A 24,700-nucleotide genomic window follows, 5' to 3' on the forward strand; every position below is an offset into this window, starting at 1 on the left:
AGTGTAACTCCTGTAATAAAGGAGTAATATGGTCTCTTCTAGATGACCCGGAGACCAACCTGGCTGCCGTGTTCTGTACTAATTGTAGTTTCTGGACTATGTACAAAGGCAGACCCACATAGAGCGCATTGCAGTAATCAAGACTGGATTTACCAGAAAATGTACTACTGTTCTGAGATCATGAATCTCAAGAAACGGACGCAGCTGGCGTATCAACTGAAGCTGATAAAAAGCACTTCTGGCCACTGCCTCAACCTGAGAAACCAGGGAGAGGCGTGAATCCAGAAGCACTCCCAAACTGCATACCTGTTCCTTCTGAGGAAGGGTGACCCCATCTAGAACAGGGAGGTCAATATCGTTTCCCTAGTAACGACCCCACACAAAAAGTACTTCTGTCTTGTCTGGATTCAGTCTCAGTTTGTTATCCCTCATCCAGCCCATTATCGCCTCCAGGCAGGCATTCAGGGAGGATATGCCTTCTTCTGATGAAGTTGACATGGAGAAATAGATTTGGGTTTCATCAGCAAACTGATAGCATCCAGCTCCAAATCCCCTGATGATCTCTCTCAGCGGTTTCATGTAGATGCTAAAAAGCATTGGAGACAATATAGAGCCCTGAGGGACCCCATAGAAAAGCTCAAGTTTTGAAGAGCAACAGTCTCCATCTGGAATCTGCCTGAGAGATAGGAGTGAAACCACCGCAAAGCAGTGCCTCCTATACCTAACTCCCTTAGACTTTCCAGAAGGATACTATGGTTGATAATATCGAAAGCTGCCGAGAGATCCAAAAGGACCAACAGAGGCACACTTCCTCTGTCAAGTCCTAATTGGAGATCATCCATCAGGTTGACCAAGGCAGTCTCCACCCCATAGCCCACCCGAAAACCAGTTTGAAATGGGTCTAGATAGTCAGTTTCTTCCAAGACCGCCAGGAGCTCGGAGGCCACCACCTTCTCAATCACCTTACCCAACAATGGGAGGTTGGAGACAAGCCTGTAGTTATTAAACTCTGAGGAATCCAAGACAGGCTTCTTAAGAATAGGTCTAATAATTACCTCCTTTAAACAAGGGGACATCCTGCCCTCCCTCAGAGAGGCATTAATAATTGCCGCCAAACCCTCCACAACAACCTCCCTGCCAGATAGTGTAAGCCACGTCAGGCAAGGATCAAGTAGACAGGTGGTAGGACGCACCACTCCAAGCAGCTTGTCCAGGTCCTCAGGAGTCACAAACTGAAACTGATCCAGTTTAACCATACAAGAGGAGTTGCTGGATACCTCTGCATCTGATACTGCACTAACTGTGGAGTCGAGGTCTAAATCGGCCAGAATATGAGAGATTTTGTCCATGAAAACTCATTAAAAGCATCACAGTGGGCAACTGATAGATCCAAATTTTGATTCAAGGGAGCAGGGGGTCCTACTAGCCCCCTCACAACCCTAAGAAGCTCTGCTGGATGTGAGTTTGCAGAAGCAATGCAGGCAGAAAAGAATCGCTTCTTTGCTGCACGTATAGCCAGAGCATAGATCTTTAAGTGCACTCTATGTTGTAATCTGTTGGATTTGAGTCGAGTCTTCCTCCACTTGCGTTCCATTCGTCTACCTTGCTGCTTCAGCTCCCACAGATCTTCCGTATACCAAGGAGCCATTTTTGAAGCAAGTCAGAGAGGACGCTTAGGAGTGATCACGTCTACTGCCCTGGTAAGTTGACTACTCCAATTTTCCACCAGGGCATCAATCGGATCTTCAGCTGAGCCAACATCGCTCAATCGGATCATCGGCTGAGCCAACAGGTTGTTGTGGAGAGCCTGGTGGCAATTATAAATACCTCTCTGAGGGAGGGCAGGATGCCTCCTTGTTTAAAGGAGGCAATTATTAGACCTATTCTTAAGAAGCCTGCCTTGGACCCCTCAGAGTTTAATAGCTACAGGCCTATCTCCAACCTCCCATGGTTGGGCAAGGTGATTTAGAGGGTGGTGGCCTCCCAGCTCCAGGCGGTCTTGGAGGAAACTGATTATCTAGACCCATTTCAAACTGGTTTTCGGGCGGGCTATGGGGTGGAAACTGCCTTGGTCGGCCTGATGGATGATCTCCAATTGGGAAGGGACAGAGGAAGTGTGACTCTGTTGGTCCTTTTGGATCTCTCGGCGGCTTTCGATACTATCGACCATAGTATCCTTCTGGAACGTCTGAGAGTGTTGGGGGTGGGTGGCACTGCTTTGCAGTGGTTCAGCTCCTACCTTTCTGGCAGATTCCAGATGGTGTCGCTTGGAGACTGCTGCTCTTCAAAATCTGAGCTTTTATATGGGGTCCCTCAGGACTCCATACTGTCTCCAATGCTTTTTAGTATCTACATGAAACCATTGGGAGAGAGCATCCGGAGATTTGGTGCTGGGTGTTATCAGTATGCTGATGACACCCAAATCTATTTCTCCATGTCAACATCATCAGGAGAAGGCATATCCTCCCTAAATGCCTGCTTGGAAGCAGTAATGGGATGGATGAGGGATAACAAACTGAGATTGAATCCAGACAAGACGGAGGTACTTATTGTGCGCGGTCGTCACTCAGGAAGCGATATTGATCTACCTGTTCTAGATGGGGTCACACTTCCTCAGAAGGAACAGGTACGCAGTCTGGGAGTGCTTCTGGATCCACGCCTCTCCCTGGTTTCCCAGGTTGAGGCAGTGGCCAGAAGCGCCTTCTATCAGCTTCAGTTGATACGCCAGCTGCGTCCGTTTCTTGAAGTTCATGATCTCAAAACAGTAGTACACTTGCTGGTAACCTCCAGACTTGATTACTTTAATGCGCTCTATGTGGGGCTGCCTTTGTACGTAGTCCAGAAACTACAATTAGTACAGAACGCGGCAGCCATGTTGGTCTCCGGGTCATCTCGAAGAGACCTTATTACTCCTATATTACAGGAGTTGCACTGGCTGCCGATAGGTTTCCGGGCAAAATACAAAGAGCTGGTTATAACCTATAAAGCCCTAAACAGCTTAGGCCCACAGTACTTAAGAGAGCATCTTCTTCTGCATGATCCCAATCACCCACTACGTTCATCAGGGGAGGCCCGTCTGTGGCTACCTTCATGTCGTTTGGTGACCACCCAGAGACGGGCCTTCTCTGTTGTCACTCCAAGACTTTGGAACGCACTTCCTGTGGGAATAAGACTCTCCCCATCTCTAGTGGCTTTTAAAAGGGGTCTAAAGACTTATCTTTTTACCCAAGCTTTTTAGCTTTTTAACTTTTAATTTTTTAAACTTTTGATTGTTTATTATTTGTTTTAAATTGTTTTTAGTATTTGTTTGTTGTTAACCGCCCTGAGACCTTGGGTTAGGGCAGCATAAAAATGTGCTAAATAAATAATAAAATAATAAATAAATAAATAAACATTAAATCCAACCAAGGCTTCTTGGAATCGTATTGGATCCAATAACCTTCTTGGACGGGCCATTGTAATAGGCCCCTCACCCTTGCAGAGGTGGGACATAACTGTAAGTCCAACCTTAAGCAGATGGTGGTCCGTCCATGACAATGGGGGGGGAAATCATAGGAGTACCCACCCACGGAACACCACCCTGATCAGAGTGAAAGACCAGATCAAGCGTGTGACCAGCAGTATGTGTCGGCCCGGAGACCACTTGGGATAGGCCCATAGTTGTCATAGCCACTATGAATTCCTGAGCTGCTCCAGACAGTCCGGTCCCGAAGTGGACGTTGAAGTCTCCCAGCACCACAAGCCTGGGGCACTCCAACACCAAATCCGAGACTAGGTCCGCAAGCTCAGTTAGGGACTCTGTTGGGCAGTGGGGTGATCAGTACACCAACAGGAGTCCCAATCTATCTCTGGTCCCCAAGCACAAGTACACACACTCGATATGATCAGACGTTCCAACAGGGATTCTGGTAAGGGAGGTATTATCCTTAAAGACCACAGCCACTCCACCACCCCACCCACATTCCCTAACCTGCTCCTCAACAGAGTATCCTGGAGGGAGAAGCTGGGCCCAAACTGGGCCACCAGTCTCCCCCAACCAAGTCTCTGTAATACACACCAGGTCAGCCCCTTCATCCATGATCAAATCACGGATTACTTCTGATTTATTTTGGACTGACCTGGCGTTAAAGAGGAGCAAGTCAAGGCTCTGCAGGTAGTTGACACTGCTCCCCAAGGTCAAAGAGCTGACAGGGCAGCCGGAAGGGGAAACAGCTATTAAGTTTCTGGTTTCCCTTCCCCTGTAACGGCCGGCTGACCTGCCAATGTAACTTCTTCTATTCCCCATCACCACTGGAATAGTCGCCCTGAGATCAGTGGACGTGCCCCTGCATATCCCCATCTCTAGACAGACTCAAAATGATGAAAACAATCCTAACCAGGCCAGACTCATTTCCCCCCAGCACAAAGATACTGAACCAGGGGGGATGGCCCTCGCCCTTGTTGCTCCCCAAAGGGGCGACCCTGTTTGGTGTCGCCCCTTCGGTGGTGAGCCCACCGCCACTGGCAGCCTAACAGTGCATTCTCTTTTTACACGGGGCTTAGAGTATTGAGATATTACCCAGTAGAGAGCATATCACAGTTCATCCCCAAACAGAGAAGCCTGGTTGTCACATAAGAGGGGAGGGGGAGAACACACAGTGCCTTCAGTCCAGTCCAGGCTGGCCTTAAGGGTGGCCAAGCCAGGCGGTCACCAGGCTGGCCTTGCTCTAGTCACACAGCTAGGCCACACTGATCAACTAACCACTCCTCACCCAGGTTCACTGTTGATCCAAGGACTGGCCCTGAGTTCAGTTCAAACCCCAAACTGTCAAAATAATAACCAGCAAGCTCGGCATTGGGGGTTTTTTCTTGGTATAACTTTGAAAGGAGGGCTGTCTGCTCTTATCAGCATTTTTATGCTTTCTCTTTAAAAGTTAAGCAAAGAAAGTGCGTTTTTTTGGATGCACCTTTTTTGGATGAATCTGTTAATGAGGTGAGAGACATCTGTACTAAAAAACACAAGACACTGAAGAAGCAGCATGGGCAGGCCAGTTTACAGTCCCTGTTTTGTCTCAATCAAAAACAGGATAAATGGATATGCGGAGATGGCAAAACTTACAACACTGATAAGAGATCAAAATTTGGAATGTTTTAAAGAAGATTGGAAACCATTCTTGTTTTATCTAAAGAACTATTTTCCTACTATGGACTTTACAGCAGGGTTTGAAATGTAGTAAAAAACCGCAGGTTGGGTAGATTAACTGTGTTTGTAAGGCTTTAAATTTATGTTTTGAATTATTATTATAGCGAGGGTAAACTTTATAACTGATGATTCACAAAGAGATGTGTGCGGGAAGTCCACTTTTGTGTATTTGTAATGAATGACAATATTACTATTGTTAAAATCAATAAAAATTGAATTTGGGGGGAAAACAAAACAGGATAAATGGAGAGAGAAACAGATCTGTTAGAGTGACAACTGTGTCGTGGGGAACTGGTTGACACATTGAGAGATAATCAGACACAACGGTTAGTTTTTAAGGCGGCATCTGTGCCCAAGCCTGGGGATTGCAAAGTCTGGGAGCCAGACACAAATGCTTTCAAGGGAAGATGGGATTATCACAGGACCTCAGCCAGGGCTAGGACAGTCTAGGGGATAACTGATCTGGAAGAGCCGGGTTAAAATTGCTGCTGAGTCCAAGGGGCCTCTCCACACATATGGATACATCACTTGATGACTTGCAGTTGAATGTGTGAACCAACGTGTTGGAGGAGATGGGAAAGTTCTGCCTGTGGGAGTTAATCTGTCACACATGCAAATCACCACTTGATACTTAATAAGAACATGTGTGACCCAGCTCTAAGCCTCTCAACATCACTTCACCATCTATAAAATGGGAACAACAGTGACCTATCCCCAAAGGGTTATGCTGACGGTAAGAAAGACTGTGAACTGTAAAGCGCTCTGTAAACTGCAAGTTGTAATATTCTTAGAAACGACCACCAGTCCTTGTAGTTTTGATTTGACTCCAGGAAGGAGCCAAGCCTTTAGTGACTCACAGAACTGACATCACAGAGATCGACTAGGGTCTCTGATAGGGAGAGAGGGGAGATAATTTTTGATTGTCCCTTTGAAAAAGAAAACAAGGTCCCCTTCCTTTTACTCCTCTCAAAGAATATGGTTGACAGCACAAAACTAGCAACAATTCATGTTCAGCAGCAGCAATCAAAACTTGAAAAATCCTGTGCACCTCTCCTAATCCCTGCATATATTAATCTTTATAAATACAGTAATTCTACACATTGATCTGTAGAAAGTCATCATTCAAGGAACCTTTCTCAGCAGAAACATGCTGCTCTGTAAAGTCTTCCAGGAAGTCATCAGAGATACCGTGCAGCACCAAAATATCTTGAGCCAAAAATGTGGCTTGCCGTCAATACATTTCTCCAAAGTCTCCCAGCCTGATCCACTCAGGCTGATGAATTCCCCATACTATTCTTTTACTTGCAGGCAGTCAGACCCCATTGACTTGTTTCCCAGTTCACACAGCACACTGATATCTCTGAAGGTTCCTAGACCAAAAGATGGAGCACAAGGCATGTTCAGCTCTTGCTGCCGATATTGTCAGGGCACCATGGCCAAGTGAGCAGTCATAGTTCGTCTCTCGCAGAGGATGGGTTGAGAGAGGGCTGAGGTGGCAAGGCATCTTTGTTCTGGGCATCTGTGTGGATCTGGCCCTGCTGCTGCGTTTTTCGAGACAGCGTTCTGTCCCAGTCAGTGGACACAGTCTCATTGTCCCAGATTGTGGAGGTCTCTGTGTCACTGAGGTAACCTGGCTGCCCAGTGTAGTGGGTTGGATAGACCAGCAGAGGCTCCGGCGAGAAGGCTTTCAGGTCCCTGGTTTCATAATATTTCATGTACTTGGCACTAAAGAGAGGAGGAAACCAACATGAACATAGCTACAGTTTGGAAAGGGGGTACTTTAACAGCACATTGTGAAATTGTATGCATTTGATGGGGAGCTTGGGCAGCGTAGTGGCTAAAGGACCACATGGTCCTCCCCCAAATCTTACCTCTACTGTGAACCTCTACTCATTAAACACCCTTAAGCAAGCTTTTTTCTCTGAACCCCCATCTACCCCAGTTACAGGGGGATAATTATACCAACCTACTGTCCAAAGTTGTTATAAGGGTTACTGGGATAACGTCTGTGTAGAGCTTTATACTCTATACACATATATAGGAATCTAGGAACATAGGAAGCTGCCATATACTGAGTCAGACTATAGGTCCATCTCGCTCAGTATTGTCTACACAGACTGGCTCTCCAAGGTTGCAGGCAGGAATCTCTCTCAGCCCTATCTTAGAGTTGCCAGGGAGGGAACTTGGAGCCTAGAGCCCCAATCAGTTTCTGAGCCCCCTGCAAGGCGATGGCATAACCCAGTGTCCAGTAAGAGTAATCAGCTTCCACAAGATTCATGACGTTGGGAACAGCCTTCTCAGGGTGCTACATCTGCATCCGTTTCTGACCAATGTAACTAGAAAGAAAAGAAGCAAAATGCTGCCATGTCCATGACATTCTAGTCACATATGTATCACAGGGAATGGTCTGCAAGCACCTGAAGCTGTAAGCATGTGTTGAATCTAACCAAGAGAAGACCTCAGTCATGCCCGAATAGAAGAGCTCTGGGAGCTTCAACCAAGCTACTCTCAGCTTTCCAAGATGAAAAGTGAGATATATAACAAACTGGCATGCACAGTTAACACTAATGCACAAAGATGGGGTGTGTGTGTGTGAGTGAGAGAGAGAAAGAAAGAGAAATTCACATTCTGCTTTAAAAATTTGAAATAATGAAGCAAGAAAACTCAAACCGCAAAGAAAACCTGCCTTCAAAAGTGTCCAGGACTTTTGCATCTCTAGAAAGGGTATGTTACAAGAAAAAATGAAATGAAACATGAATACCTACCTACAGAAGAGGCTGCATCTCTATATGATTTAACTATTCTTGCCTTGCTTTCTAGCAATTGGGAGACACATCCAGATTAATAACTTATGCAGAAGAGAGAGAGAGAGAGAGAGTGTGTGTGTGTGTGTGTGTGAGAGAGAGAGAGAGAGAGAGAGAGAGAGAGAGAGAGAGAGAGAGAGAGTTCCTCTACGGAGAAGTAATTCTTAGAGACTCTAAAGGTAAACTTTTGTTGGAAGTGAAGGTCTTTGCACAGTCTCTTGTCTCAGTGACATAGGAGGACAGACTAGTGAGTCAGAGGGCTAGAGAGTCAAGACATTGGTCACCCCCTCTCTACTGCTCTGACACTATCCCTTTGGAATGTAGATTGCTAATCTTAGGGAGTTCCTTCCAGCCACTTCCTTCCTCTCTCCCCTTTCTCTTCCTGTTCCTTCTACCTTGCAAGCTCCTCTCCCTGCACCATGTGTGCAGAGATGCAGAATCCATCTGCATCCAGCTACGGTAGCTAGCTAGATTAGAGATCCTAACTCCTCACTTTCCTATCTAGAATGGAGTTCTTTAATAAATGCCATATATATTGATTTGAAACTATGAACTGGCTCCAAGTTACTTTACTCTCAGCATACACGCATGCCTTAACTAAATCCCACTGTGTTGTGCCTCTGTGCACTCTGCTATAATGAAAAAGGGATTCTCTTACCAGAGAGAAATCCCAACAACTTTTGCAGATGCAAGACACAGAGAGAGAGCGCGCACTGGTAATTATAGATTCTTGCTTGCATCAGGCACTGATCTCATCCCTTTTTCAATCCAGGCAGTAGAATCCAATTACCACATTTAATTGTGATCTTCTGCACAGGTATGCAAACCAAGTTGGCCAGTGTTCCCAAGATGCATTGCTCCTTTGCAAATCACATTAAGTCAAGCACAATCCATTCAGAGTGCATCTCAATGAGACCCCCAAAGGCCTACTCAATTTCTCCACTGTAATGCCATGCTGGGCAATTCCTAGGCCTTCCAGTTACTCTTTCTCCTACCTCAGTATTTGGGCTGCCAGTGCCAGCTCTTGCAAGCATGCCTGTAGACCACTCCTAAGCTCCACAGAAGGGAGACCTTCAGCAGGCAACATGAGGTGGACTGCTAATTACATGAGGTCCCAGTCAAGCTGGGCTCTCTCAATATCTTCCATCAACTTTGTGAGCTTCCTCTTGAACGGATGCTCAAAGCACACGTCATCTTCAATGACGAGGGTCTTCTCCATCTCTCTGTCTACCACCTTAAAGAAACAGTAAGATAAGTCACTGGAATAGACTTTACTAATGACACCTACCAGTTGCTGCAAGACATTCAGGAGTAGTTTGGGAGATCTTCTTGGTGACAGCGCAACAACTTCGAACTACCTTCCCCACTGATATCTGACTAGCTCCCTCCTTGTCTGGTTTAAAGGCTAAAAGGAAGAAAACAGGAACGGCACACTGGCAGTTTATTAAAAGAGAGGTCCCAACACATTTCGAGTGGAACTCATCTTCCGGGGAAGTGATTCACAAAGCACAATGCTCAACTTTTCGGCCGCTACTAGAAATGCTACTCTTTCAAGGTCTCTTTCAAGGCCTTGCAGAAGAAAGAAAAGGGAAACTAAAGAACCCCCTTGTACAATAGGTCAGTGACAAACCTCACCTCCTTCCAGATATAGTAGTGGCTAAGAAAGCATCCAATCTCCCCTCTGGTCAAAACCCTTGAGGAGTAAGGATCCTGGTAGCCAGGAAGCATGTCAGTGTTGAGGGCTTTCAGCTGGCTCGTATTTAGTGCCCTGGAAACAAACAAACAAACAAACAAAAAACCAGTGACAGATGCATACTTCAGTGACAGATGCACATCTCAGTATCTTGGCCTAGTTTATACATGGAGGGAAATGAGGTGATGAATTGCTGCCCAATGTCAAGAACTCTCTAGAATAGAAAACTAGCGCAGCTGACAAATTAGGGCCTTTTGCCTTAATGTTCTAGCTTTCTGCTTGCAGCATGCTTCCCCAGCAACCCACCCCCCTGGAAACATGGGGAGACACTCAAAAGAAATACTTCCACTCACAGACGAAAGAGGTACAGTCCATTCTACCAGTTCATTCCAGCATATGTATGGACCCAGAAATAGTAGGAGGTGACACAAGTTCATTGCACTTTGCCTTGTAACACAAGGGATAGAGGGCTATCTGAAACTCACAGAATCTGCCCACTGAAGCAAAATTCAACAGCATTTGCAGAATACTTGTAAGAGAATGCCAGTGTCTGCATATTGCCAAATCTTATCCAGATCACTACTCTAGGTTTGCTTCCCTCATGCCAGGGCTCTTCATGAAATTTCCCTTAGTGATCTGTGTGACCCACCATTTTGCTGCAAGTCATTCCTTCCTCTTCAGCCATTGAAATCGAACAAGACAAATTTGCCCCACGTAGCCTTGGATTTACTCACACACCCCCTACACAGAACCCTGAGAAGCTCAGTTTTCAACAGAAGCCTTGAGGCCACCCAAGAGCACATCAGAAGGTAGTTGCTACTTCCCTCTGAGACAGCAGCACAGAGACCTGCCATCAGTATCCTCTTGAATACAATGATCGCTTGTGCAGCCATAGAAAGCTTTAGAAACATTTAACTATCTTCAGAATATTTTCCATGGCATATATATTGAAACTGCAGCATATCTGTTAAGGGAAGCTGACCAGACACTGAATACACCAATAAAGCTCTTTAATGCAAATCCCATTTTAAAGGGCTGCACAAAAGCATAACAGTGCTCCACTCTTCTAGTGAATTATACCTATAAGCAGTGTTCCCGCTAACAGGGGTTTCCAGATGTTGTTGACTACAACTCATAAGAACATAACGAGGTTCTGATCTGTTCGAGTACACAAGTTCTTCTCTAGAGCAAGATGTGAACCATCTGAGAAAGTCAACATGACTCATTTTGCACCAACCAGTTTCACCTTAAATTAATATTTCCCAAAGTTCTGAGACATGCCTTATCCCCAAATAAGTTGAAGGCACATTCTGCTCTTACACACACAAGTTTAGATTATGTAAAACTAAGACGTAGCAGAGTACATGTTTTGCATGCAGAAGGCCTCTGGTTCAATCCCTGGTATCTCTCCACCCTCTCCTGAGTCGCACTCCTGCTCCTCCTCCTGCATCCCATTGCTTCCATCCCCCTCACCTCTCTTGGTCACTCCTCCGTCCCTTTACTTCATCCCCCTCAACCTTCTTGGTCATGGCTGAAGCATTGTGGCGCCTATTGGCAAGCTGCAGCCCCCTATTCCCAGAGACCTTCTCACTTGCATCCAAGGCCCGCTACTGCTCCTCCAAACAGGAGCAGCAGCAGAAGTGGTTGACTGGGCCCTTCCTCACTGCTGCCACTGCCATGACCGCTCATTCCCCTCAGGCTGCTGACAGGCCCGGGCCCGTCCCTTGCCTGCCTGCCTCCTCCGCCAATTGCCTCGGTAGCCCCAAACAGCAGCAGTGGTTGACTGGGCCCTTCCTTGCTGTCACCACCACCATGGCTGCTCGTTCCCCACAGGCCGCTGACAGGCTCAGGCCCATTGCTCGCCCTTCCTTCTTTCTCTCTTCCCCTCCTCTCTTTTTCTCTCTCTCTCTCCTCCACTCACTCTTCTGTCTTTCTTCTCTTCCTCCCTCTCCCTCCTTGAGTTAACAGATCTTGTTCATCTTGTTTCCTCATCTAATTCACACAGTGGCAGCCTCCATCTCCTGAAGGGGCTCTTTCCTCCCTCATGACCCCAATCTTTGCAGACCCCTGCCATCTATCTATCTATCTATCTATCTATCTATCTATCTATCTATCTGTCTATATTTTCCAACTGACCTTAACCATCACAGGCTCCTGCACTCTATCTGCATATAGAATCCCCACTGCCCAATCACCATGGTGCTTCTGCTCTCATAGGCTTCTGCTTGTGAACTCTCGCGAGAGCTGCCACAAATGGGATTAGCCATGGGTACGCCTTAGAGAATTATATATACAGATAGATATGGATGGACCAATGGTCTGGCTTGTATAAGGTAGCTTTCTAATGTTCAGAAGAAAGCGGCTTCATGCATTCAGATGTCCTCAGCAGCTCTGGGTATCTGTATTAGTCACTGATCTGGTGTTTCCACTGACTGGAAGGAGGGAAATCCAAAGCAGGCTGTCATGTTGACCAGAATCAGGAATCCTCGTATAAGGACAGTTAATTCTGCTGCATTTAGAACAACTGAACAACAATCCAGTCATGCCCAATGCAGCGAAGTGGCTGAATACCTGTCCTCAGTGGAGGTAGAATGGAAGGCAGCAAGACCAGAGCTGAAGAATTAAGCAGAAAGGTAGCAGGAAGCTTCCTCTGTGGATTGGTGTGTCAGGCTCAAAAAGGCCTTGCAGTGTTTTGCATAGGTGTGCACGGAACCGTCGGGCCCGGTTGGGTTTGAGACCGGACCGACCTCCAACAGAACCGGGCCAGTTTGGTCCGGCCCCCATCTAACCCACCCCCAGTCCGGTCGGGGTCCGCTAATTTTTTTTAAAAAACAACAACAAACCTGTAGCCCCTTTGGGGGGCTTGCTGTAGGCCGCCGGGGGGGGGGTGTCCACGAGGGTTCATCCTCCCCCTGCCGGCCTCCCTCATCACCACCGCGGCCGGGTAAATGTAGTATTTTTGCCCTTTCGGGCCTCCGGAAAAGTGAGCAGTGGCCATTTTGGTCACCGGTGCAAATTCGCAAATGCCCTCTGCGAGGCCTGGCATGGCCTATGGCCTCACAGAGGGCATTTGCACATGCATGGTGGTGGTCAAAATTGCCACCGCTCACCTTTACGGAGGCCCCAAAGGGCCAAAAATACATTTACCCGACCGCGGCAGTGATGAGGGAGGCCAGCAGAGGGAGGGTGAACCCTCGCGGACCGACACCCCCCCCCCATGGCCTACAGCAAGCCCCCCGAAGGGGCTACAGGTGTTTATCCTTAATTTAATTTTTTTTAAAAAATATCATGGACCAAATTTGTGGACCTGTCCAACAGTTCGGTTCCGATCTGGACGGAACCAGGGGTGGTTTCGGTTCGATCCCGAACCCTCGAACCTCCGGACCAAACTGCCGGACCGCGGACCACCAGACCAGTTTTGCACATGCCTAGTTTTGCATAGTCCACTAGCATTTCCAGGCAGATAGTGTGACAGAGACTGCCTCAAATATATCCTTCATCCTCTGTCATCCATCAAATTCACAATATCAAAAATAGTTCTGTTGTTGAGGTTCAGGCATTGTGCCAGACGATGTTTAAGCCTTCCACAGTCATAGGAGGCAGATCAAGAATCACTTTCCATCCACTGCTACTACCAGCTTGACAGCAATTTCCTGCTCGTGCAAGGTTCGCAACATTCAATCCCGCCTGTCTTTTCAACATTTCAGGTTTATCATGAAAATCTAGAAAGAGAGAGGGAGACCAGATTTCCTCTGCAAAATTAAAGAAGGCAGTGGGGATGCGGAAGTGTGTAGTGGGCTGAGATAGTTTGGGGTGTTGTTTTTTAAAGTTTGATTAATGCCATACCATAAAATATATCCACATCTGGGTAAAAGAACTCGTATTATTCAACTTAGTGGTCAATTGTAGTCGAAAATCAAAGCACGTGTGTGTGTGCGTGCACACACACACACATGCCGCAGAACACAAAACTGCTGAGAACCCAAAGAACTGGGGGTGGAAGGGATAAAAGCCCACACATGTGTGAATGTTAGCACGACTCTGATCTTGCTCTGGATAAAGAAGCTTAGACACTACAACCTCTGGGTAGGGACAATTCAGTGCCTCACTGCCAATGGCATTCAGGGCTGCAGCTCAATGGCAAGATACACTTGCTTTGCATGCAGAAAACCCCATGTTCAATCTTGGCACCTCCAGGCAGGTCTGGAAAGGATCCCTGTCTGAAGCCTTGGTAAGTTGCTGGCAGCCAGTGCAGACAAGACTGAGTGAGAGGAAACAATGGTCTGACTTTGTATAAGGCAGCCTCGTATCTTTTACCAATCACAGAATCTGTCCAGCAGCTGCAGAGACCTTGGCTGGCTTCACTCAGGCCTTAAGCTCTCTCCAGGGCTAGTCTCTCCACTAGGTCAGGCTTCCCCAACCTGTGACCCTCCAGGTGTTGCTGAACTACAACTCCCAGCTTACACAGCCACATTAATTTTGTATGCTAGCTAATGAGCATATTTAGTATACAAATCAGGCCTGGTTCCCAACACCCCACTTTCTGCCCCAGTGTCTCTCCTGCCATCCCCCCACCTTCTGCCCCAGTGTCTCTCCTGCCCTCCCCCCACCTACTGGCCTAGTCTCTCCCCTGCCCTCCCCCCACCTCTCCTGCCCCAGTCTCTCTTCAGCCCTCCCCCCATCTTCTGCCCCAGTGTCTCTCCTTTTTGCCGCGGCCTGGCCTCGCTGCAGCTGCGTCCAGCAGCTCTTCCTCACCCCGCTCCCGGCCCAGCCTTTCCTTCTTTTTGCCACGGCCCGGCCTGTCCGCTGCCTTGGCGCAGCCTGGTCCAGTGGCTCTGCCTTGACCCAGCCCAGGTCCACCAATTCTGGCTCACTGCGGGCCAGACCTGGCCTCTCCTCCTGTTTGCTGTGGCCCGGCCTCTCCGCTGCCTCACTGCTGCCTGCGGCTGTGCTGCCATTTGGCACTGCCCGGCCTCCAGCCTATCAGGCGCCTCCACCGCCCAGCCAATCAGCTGGGCTCCGGGACACACATTCTAAACGTGCACCCAGGAAAATTATCAATCAATCAATCATGTTTATTTACGGTCATAGACCAAAATTTACATACATAATAATACACATAATATAATAGTAATATATACATAATAAAATCAGGAGCATGGACTCATCCTAATCAGCAGTTTCCCGTTTACATAATCTGGTCTACCATCTGTTGTCTAGCCTTCTTAGCTGCCTCACAGAACTTAGCAACTTTAAATGTTACTTCCTCCTTCTGATCTGAGAGCAGATAGTTGACGTAAAATGCATCTGTATGACCTGGGAAATCAGTCAGTAATGAGGAAATATAACAAGTTCGTAAGTCCCTATAGAAGAGACAGCGGAGTAAAATGTGAAAGATAGCCTCCTGTTCTCCAGAGCCACAAGGGCATAGTCTCTGTTCTTTTGGGATCCCTCTAAATTTACCTTCTAGTTCAGCTGAAGGTAGCACATTAAATCTGGCTAGTGTAAACATCCTGCGATACTTAGTAATGGTAATCTTACCCAGGTAATTCGCAGGTTTAGTGTTATACATTTGTAGACCTAGGAAAACTTCTTTAGAGATTAAAGATCAATCAGTTTGCATTTCTATATCATAGATCCGCTGCAGGAAAATTATATATAGAGATTATTATTATTATGTATTTAAATGGCTGTTTCAAAAAATTTCAATTTAAAATGTTCAGTACAAAATGTAGAAACATGATACGAAATCCCCCCCAAATCATGTCTGCATCGCCGTAAAAATCTTACCACATTTATAATACCCACTTAGTATAAATATTACAATCTATATCAAATTTTATATTTCAAAAATCCAAAAGTGGATCCCACAGTACAGAAAGATTATTTTATTTGCCTCCCTTATTTCAGTCTTATAAATTCTGTTACTTTAATCATTTTAACCACTTCCCCAACCTTTTCTTACCATTCAGTAATGAAGAGAATCAGAGCCCTTCCAATGTCTTGCAGTTATTTTAGCAGCAGTCAAAAGGCCCAATGTTGGGGGGATTTACAAACATTCCAACAGAACTACGTTAGGCCATGTTTCAATTTTTTTAATTATTATTTCTAAATTATCTAGTATCTCCTTCTTCCAAAAATTCTGAACCAAAGGGCAACTCCATAACAGATGGTAAATGTCTGCATATAGACCTCCAAACTTCCAATACCTCACAGTGCTCTTGTATATCTTCTTAAGTCTTTTAGGTATCATGCAACATCAATATAAAACTTGGCCACTGAAAATTCCATTCCATTCTTGTTCTGATATATCTATCCCTATATATCGATCTAATAGCAGGTCGGGTAGAGTAAAATCGAGTTTGTAATGTGTAGGATATATGCTTTGAATTATTATAGCAATGGTTGATTTGTATAGTTAATGAATCGCACAGATTGGTGAGTGGGAAGTCAATATTTACTTTATTAGATGAAATGGGATTGTTAAGATATTGTAAAAACCAATAAAAATTTTTAAAGCGATGTATCTATCCCTAATAAGCTCACCCATCTAGTTTTGAAGGAGCCACTATGTTGTAGTTCATGGTCTAGCAACAAATGAAAAGGCTTAGTCAACATTCCTTAAGTTGATGTAGCTGTTTCAAACAAACTTTCAAAAATTCTGTATTCAGTTCTCAGGTGTCTGTTGTTGATTTTATAGTATACATACACACCATCTTAATCTGGTATAATGGAACCAGTCCACTGTTTCCCCATTCAAGCTTTGAGACAATCAATTAAAAGTTAAGCATTTTTTGTTCTGAAAGATATGTTCATATCTGATTATTACTGCAGACCCAAATTGATTCTCTGTTTTCAATATTAAAGGATTGATTGAAAATAAAGGAGATATATTTGGACTTTCAAAATTTTTGTACTTTTCCCAGTAACAGTTTCGCATTAACTCATTTAACATATAGTTTAATATATAGTTATTATAATCCATCATATCTATTTATTTATTTATCAAATTTGTACACTGCCCCGAACTTTCATCTCTGGGCAGTTAACAATAGCATAAAACAAGTTAAAACATATACAAAAACTAAAAACAGTTTAACAATTTAAAAATAAACCAGAAATTAAAACCTAAAAATTTAGAAAGCTGAGAAAGCTTGGGCGAAGAGATGGGTTTTCAAGTGTTTTTTGAAAATTGCCAGAGATGGGGAGGATCGTATCTCAGCAGGGAGCACATTCCACAATCTTGGAGTAACGACCGAGAAGGTCCATCTCTGTGTAGCCACCAAACGAGTTGGTGGTAACTGGAGACGGACCTCCTCAGATGACCTCAATGGGCGGTGGGGCTCGTAGTGAAAAAGAGGCTCTCTTAAATACCCAGGGCCTAAGCCATTTATAACTAGCATTTTGTATTTTGTCCGGTAACCTATTGGCAGCCAGTGTAACTCCATCAATAAAGGAGTAATGTGGTCTCTCTGAGATGACCCAGAGACCAACCTGGCTGCCGCATTCTGAACCAGCTGAAGTTTCCGGACTACGTACAAAGGCAGCCCCACGTAGAGAGCATTACAGAAGTCAAGTCTGCAGATTACTATCAGATGTACCACTGTTTTGAGGTCATTGATCTCGAGAAACGGGCACCGCTGGCATATCAGCAGGAGCTGATAGAAAGCACCCCCAGCCACCACCTCAACCTGAGAAACCAGGGAGAGGTGTGAATCCAGAAGTACTCCCAGACTGCAAACCTGTTCCTTTTGGGGAAGTGTGACCCTATCTAGAACAGGTAGATCAAAATCGTCTCTAGAGTTCTGACCCCACACAGTAAGTACCTCCCTCCGTCTTATCTGGATTCAGCTTCAGTTTATTCTCCCTCGTCCAGCCCATTACTTCTTCCAGGCAGGCATTTAGGGAGGATATGCCAGCTCCTGAATAAGCTCACATGAAGATGTAGAGCTGGGTGTCATCAGCGTACTGGTAACACCCAGCTCCAAATCCCCTTATTAGAATAAGGATCTTAAAGACCTGAATATTCCTGGCATTTTTCTAGATTTTTGGATTTTTCTTGTCTGGCTTGGATTTTATTCATCCATCAGCTTAATAAACAGCATTATTAATGGAATTTGTACTCATTACTTATATCATTTAGTATTCTGCATGGAATTTATTTGTTACTGAGGAACCTGGAATGGCTAAGATTAGAATATTTCTGACTTTTTATAACCTTAAAAAAAAATTACTATTCAGCACTATAGAACATTCCAAATTCATTTTTTGTTAGGTTAGACTCGAGATTTTGAAAGCTTCTAAATAATTTTTAACATTTTTTAAAATTTTTCAATTATATAGGTTTCAAATCAGATGAAGTTGGAGTGCGGAAATTTACATTTATTGATTTTAGTGATCTGTTTTTACGTGGACCAGCAAGTGGTGGAGATGGGAATACCTATTGTAGAACACTGTGCTTGAATTACTTATATTATCTATATCTTTTTTGTCATGGTAGAATGGGTTCTCGCCTCTTTAAATTACATAATTGTTGGACGATTAATCGGTTCACGGAGAGTTTTCCTTGAGAGGTTTAAGATCCTTTACTGAAGGTTAGATTCAGGTTTAGACTTTCCTATATATACACATACAATTACTACTATTGTTTCCTTCTTATGTATGGGGATCTTTTTTGTTGTTGATGATGGATAAGATCTGTTTGTATGGTTTTGTTGGACTCTCAGAGATGTAAGCTTTTCTGTTTCTAATACTAATAAAAGCATTTTTAAAAGGGAGGACGGACGGAGTGGACTTAGACCTTGTGCCCCAGGGAGCTGTCCTGGAATGCGACAAGAGTAAAAATCTGGTCCTAAAACTCTTCGTACAACGTAGGCAAATCTTAATTACCCTGTGCACGTCCAGAGTATGCCACTCCTTCTTCTTAGGTTAATTGGGGTTAGGGCAAAAAGATGGCAGCATGAGCTTCTGTGATCTGTGAAACAATTAGTTAACTTTAGGCACAAAGGTAGGATCTGTCCATAGGAGAATGTAATCAGGGAAAATCAGACACGGTTTCATATGTGTAAACAGCACGCTCAGCTCTGAAATCCAACACGCGGAGCTAATGGCAACAAGAAACAACCTTCAACAAAAGAAACTTTAGAGAAAGCAATCTGAGAGGTTCAAAGGGAGCCTTATTTATTATTTATTTATTTAACATTTATAGCCCGCTTTTTCCTCCGAGGAGCTCAGAGCGGTGTATATGGTTATGTTTATCCACACAACAACCCTGTGAGGTAGGTTAGGCTGAGAGATACATGACTGGCCCAGAGTCACCCAGTGAGTTTTGTGGCTGAATGGGGATTTGAACTCGGGTCTTCCCGGTCCTAGATAAACACTCTAACCACTATGCTATAGGGAAGAGAGGAGAGCTAGTCTTGTGGTAGCAAGCATGACTTGTCCACTTAGCTAACTTGATGTGTGAGCACTGTAAGATGTTCCCTCTAGGGGGATGGAGCCACTCTGGGAAGAGTAGAAGGCTCCATGTTCCCTCCCTGTCATCTCCAAGACAGGGCTGAGAGAGCCATAGGAGCTCTTGGGGAACCGGAGCTGTGTTTGAAGCCAAGAATTTATAGTATTAGAATGTCTGGGAAAGGTGTACAGCGAAAAGGAAAGGGAATTAGAGCTTATTTGGATGAAGCAAAGACAGTTGGAGCGATGCTTCAGCCCAGTAATGAGGAGGAAGATATGGAGGATGCGGAAGAAGTACAGGAGTATTGTTTTAAAACCTCCTCAAATCCTGGATGAGATGTGGAGGCTGATTTAACTGAAGGTTTGATAAAACAACTCAAACAGGAATTGAAAACTGAATGGGACAAACCCATTGCAATGATAAGGAATGACTTGGCAGGTATGTCTGAACAAATTAACAATCAATTTAAGGAATTGTCTCAACAAATTTCAGACATTGCTCAAACTGCTAGCAAGGCTTATGATATGGCTATGCCAAATCCATCTGACATAAGCAAAGTTTTTAAAGATATTGCTGAAATCAAGACTGACTTGGCTGACGTCCAAGATTGCAATAGGACAAATAATATACAGATAAAAGGAATGAATGAAAGTATGGGGAAAGCTGATTAAATTGGATATCTCGTTCCTAAGATACAGCGTGGTGTAGTGGTTAGAGTGCTGGACTAGGACTGGGGAGACCCGAGTTCAAATCTCCATTCAGCCATGATACTTGCTGGGTGACTCTGGGCCAGTCACTTCTCTCTCAGCCTAACCTACTTCACAGGGTTGTTGTGAAAGAGAAACTCAAGTATGTAGTACACTAGGGATGTGCACAAAACCGGTTCACCCGGTTCAGTTTGAATTCGAACCGGGTTCAAACCAGGAGGGGGTGGTTCAGTTTTGGTTTTGTCTGAACCACCCCCTTGTTCAGTTCGAATTCGCACTGAATCAGTTCGAACTGGTTCGAACCTCAAAAAGTAGGTAGGATGCAAGGCAACCTTGGGTGTCACCTACCACTCAAACCTCAAATCGATTGGACCTCCCTATAATTTTTTACAAATTTTTAAATTATTTTCAAGTTTTGCCCATAACTCTCTATGTGGAGCAGTTAGGGGCAAAAAGCTGGGCTGGGTGGTAGGCATCCATGGGTGTCCTCCACCCCAAAAATCCCAAGGCAATTGGTTGCTCCTAGTATTATTGGTGAATTTGGGGGGGGGATTCCCATTGGATAGAATGGGGATTTGGGGCAGCCCCGGACCCGCCTCTGTGGGATGGCAGCACCCCCAAAGTGGGTCTGGGGCCATGGAAAAAATGACCTCAGTCCCTCCCAAGCATCCCCGGATTGATAGGAGTGATGTTTTTTTTTTTTAATTAAGATTTTCTAAGGCATTAAATAATATCTAATTGAATTGGAAAGAATAGAATGTGTGTCAGTGGGTGAAAGGTAAAGCCAGCAAGCTCTAAGATAGATATCTATCTATCTATCCACAGCACTGCCAGCCTGGCCAAGGAGACCTGGGTGGTGACGCGCCATGTGCCTCCACATGGGTGTTGTACCCAGGTGCCTTGCATCCTTGCCACGGCTGACCTGCACCCTGCAGTGGACACAGCGGGCATGGTTTGGGGCATTTTCAGGGACCTCAAAATGCTCCCAGACACCGCTACCCTTGGCCTCCTGCGCCCTGGGCACTCTCTTAGGCCTCTTTTGGCTGGGTGGCTGCAGTCCGGGGGGGGCGGCCGCCGCTGTCTGCCCACTGTTGCCACCCAACCCGCCCCTTCCGCCCTCCATGCGAGAGGAAGGGCCCGGCTCCACTGGCAGAGGAGAGGCAGGCCTCTCCTCCATCACCTCGGCAGACCATTCCTCGGAGTGGTGGGCTTCATGAGGGGGGGACCCACTGAGCGGCGAAAGGATAGGGGGAAGGGCCCCAAGAGGGAGGAAGAACCTGGCTGCATCGCTGCCAGCCGTAAGATCCTCACCGCCCTCTGCCTGCTCTCCCACACCAACAGTCTCCTCCACCACCACTGGTGGTGCCCCAGCAGCAACTGGTGCCGCCGAGGAGGGACCCGCCACAGCCCTAGTGCCTCTGCCTCTGCCGCGATTGCCGGCAGCAGGCTGGGGGAAATCGAGCCTGCGGACAAACCCCTCAGCTGGGGCAAAGAATTGTGCAACGGGAAGGACAAGGGTATCCTCAGGCTCCCCGCGTTTTACAACTTGGAGCAGGCCCCACCCCATTGGCCAGTACTCTGGCACAAGAAGTATGAAGGGACTTCCCGGCTGGAGTAGCCTTGCCTCAGTACCAAGGTTCACTTGCTCTGGTATGCATCTCCTTCTTGACTCTCCTGACTACTCGGCATGACGCCTGGCCTGTTAGGACTCTTCCTTGTCCAACTCTCTAACTCCCTGTTCCTGATCTGGCCTCCGGTGTGGCTCCTGACTTTTACTCCCCTCTTGATCCCCTGATTTGACCGACCTTCTGACTTGACCCTCCTGCTCATTCCTGGACCTTGTATCCTGATTCTGCCTCCTGGTGGACTCCCTGGCTTGACCTCCTTGCATGTGCGTGATTCTGGACCACTGCCTTGTCCTACAGCCCCAGGTCATCGGCCTCTCCAACTCACAGCTCCTGGCACTCCCAGCCATGGCTCTCTGCACCAGGTCCCACTGCCCATGATTCAGCCTTTCTGACACCTCCTCTAATTGGCAGCACTTCTCCAAGCTCTCCAAGTCAGCAGCTGCTGAGATCCCTGTATCTAGAGATGGTGAGGACTGACCGTGGGACCTTCTGCATGGAAGGTAGGTGCTCTACCCTCAGATCTACTTCCCTCGCCTTATGGAATCTCTCTCTGGCAGAATACTCTATGTACCTGTTTCTCCCTCATGGCCTTCTCGTACTCGGCCTGTACAATATCTAGCTTGCTTGGCATCCAGTTCGGCTTGAGCTTTCTTTAGATCCAAATTGGCAGTCGTCAGACGGTTCTCCTGGACTGCCAAATTAGCCTATAAACAACCAGTTCACACAGAATAGGTTAACAAAATGCTAAGCAGAATTGCATCACTGACAAAGCTGCCTTTTGAAGAAAACTGTATTTGGGCAAAAGGCTAACCCTCTGCCAAAACAATGGAACTAATTGACAGCACATGATTAAAAAGAAATATTGACAAATGAATTATTAATAAGATAATAATAAAGCTGATTCGGCTAGAAATGGTTTTCCATAGAAATGCTAATGCCAGATCTATGCACACATAGTAGACGGCAAGGAGCAAATTGTTAATGCTCATCTGTATTTTGTTTTAAAGCCCTCCCTGCAAGTAAGGGAATAAAGACATCAAGGAGAAAGATTCTAGCTCAGCTATCTCTCTGCTTTGCTATGCTAGTTTTCTGCTTCATGTAGGGGTGGTTGTTTTTTGCCCAGAGGAATATTCAAAAATGTACCCCCTCCCCAGCCTGAAGTGTTACAGTCCATTCCACCACCACAAGAAATCTACACCTTGTTTTGTTGCATGTGTAGATCCAGCCTATTCTTCTTCCATTGGGTGGAATACTACTATACATACTAGCTGATCTGATTTAACTCTGGTTTCAGTCACGCCATTTTCATTTGGGCTTACCTTTAAAGGTAGAACTTCCTTGTTGATAGCAAAGAAGGAAGCCATTGCTTTAGTCCACAAGCAAAGGCCAGCCACATTTCCACAAACTCTTTTAGCTGTCTCAGTGTTGTAGTCTCCCTTTTCAAAGTAAGGGCTCAACTACTCCACTACTTCTTCATTAATTGTATCTTTTGGAAATTGCTAGAAATACCATGAAGAAGCCAGCTTAGTTCCATTGACAACCCAACATTAAATAAATGTGTTGCCTTCCTATTAACTATTACGTGATGTCAAGCACACAAAAGAGAACAGCAATGGGTATTCAAATCTTAAGTGACTCCACATTGGGTATGGCATACTGTTTGGAATAATTCAAAGTTAGCTTTGATTACATTTATTACAAAAATAGGTAGTAATTTGGCTATTCATATAAATACTCTAAACCCAGGAGTGTTAGATGTCCCTTGTTCATCCAAGGTCCTGGTTTCTCTTGCCCAATATAAATCCCTTACCTGAACCTGACTTGGTTCCTTATCTGCTCCTCTCTTTTAGCTAGTCTAACTTTTGTTGCAACTACTCTATTTCACATTTCAGCCAAATGTCTAATTGGCTTCCGGAATCATCCTAAGTGTTGTTCTCATTTATTGTACCTGCATTACACTTTCTATTGCTGTACCGCTTCTCAAATTTTACACCCTGCTTTGTGATGCAGATTTTACATCTTCTTTTACATCAAAACAAAACCACAAATTCTGTACTATTATTTTTTGTGCTGATAAGAGCTTAGTCATTTAATTTCTACTGCCACTGTCTGCATTGATCTTCCAATTTAATAACCTGTGACCAAGCCTCAAACTGGGGTACAATTTATCCTTATGCATTTTAATTAGACCTGGTTTATGAGTACTACTGCAAAAAGTTTATTCAGGAACAAAATCCTCAGTCATTTACTGTTCAAGAATATAGGATTACATATATTAAAAGGTGGGGAAAGAGGAAAAAGGAAGAGAGCTTCCCCTTGCAATTGCCTCTGAATAAATCCCAAGATAATCATTTATCACAGTACCTCACATTAAATGGTCCTGTGTCCAGGGCTCCAGCATTTTTATTTGTGAACTCAGTACCACCTCCCATGCAGGCACTTTAGAACTAAACTCATACATATATACCCCAGCAACCCATTTTTAACAGGGACCCATTTTTTAAACTGAGAAAAACCTGAAAGGCCAGCAAAATAGGTTCTATCCCACTGATTCAGTCACATACAAGTACACATATGAGCTAAGAGATCTTTAATCCTCTCTTCTTCAGTGCAAACTGCCACAAGGCTTTGGCACAGACCTTCCTTTAGGCACTTAAGCTGCTCACTTCAACTTCTGTATCTCTGGTTTGTGCACAGGAACCCAAGTTACATAATTTAAGGCTCCGCCCAAGTTTCTCTTGCTATTCACTCTGAAGGGGAAAGCACTGAAGAGCCCTGTGCTTGTATCTCAACTTGGGAGAAAGTGCCTGAGGTGCATGTGTGTATGAGGAGGATGTCTTTGGAATCAGGAGCTTTGTTGGGGCCAGATGGAAAAGCCTTTGTGGGAGACAGAATGTTGCCTCTAGCTGCCTATTTCTACTGTATATAGTATTTTATTTCCAACAAGTTTACTGAGTGTTATCGATTCCATTTTATTCCTACCCATCAGGTCTACATCCTCAGTTTTTGACACACCTGCAGGTTCTGTAAGAAGTTCCCTGCTGTCATCAGTTTCAAGGACTCCAGCCATGATGGAATGGTGCAATTTTTCTCTACAGTACATCCATTTTGACCACATTGACCCTCCTCTCGAACAGCAGCAGCACACAGTCCATGATACGCATGATAAGATGAGGTGGGCGACCCAGAGTCCGGACAGTGGCAATATCTGCAGGCTTGATAGTCTAGGTTA

At 45.3% G+C, this 24,700-nt stretch overlaps 1 protein-coding gene across 2 annotated transcripts; it reads right to left on the reverse strand.

The window, feature by feature from the left end:
- Positions 1-5,756: 5,756 nt before the first annotated feature.
- On the reverse strand, positions 5,757-11,878 carry LOC128322055 (procollagen galactosyltransferase 2-like). 2 transcript variants are annotated; one of them, XR_008305498.1, is made up of 3 exons: positions 9,622-11,878; positions 8,982-9,220; positions 5,757-6,907 (listed from the first exon to the last, which is right to left on the reverse strand). XR_008305498.1 is itself a non-coding variant. In XM_053242748.1 (2 exons), exons 1-2 carry the CDS (start codon positions 9,071-9,073, stop codon positions 6,631-6,633), a joined length of 369 nt encoding a protein of 122 aa, XP_053098723.1. In that variant the 5' UTR covers positions 9,074-9,343; the 3' UTR covers positions 5,757-6,630. The 2 variants fall into 2 exon arrangements, 1 of the variants encoding a protein (XP_053098723.1); XM_053242748.1 differs by lacking the exon at positions 9,622-11,878 and having other exon boundaries at positions 8,982-9,343.
- Between the last annotated feature and the right edge of the window lie 12,822 nt (positions 11,879-24,700).

Source organism: Hemicordylus capensis, chromosome 4, assembly GCF_027244095.1.
Source record: "Hemicordylus capensis ecotype Gifberg chromosome 4, rHemCap1.1.pri, whole genome shotgun sequence".
Taxonomy (NCBI): domain Eukaryota; kingdom Metazoa; phylum Chordata; class Lepidosauria; order Squamata; family Cordylidae; genus Hemicordylus; species Hemicordylus capensis.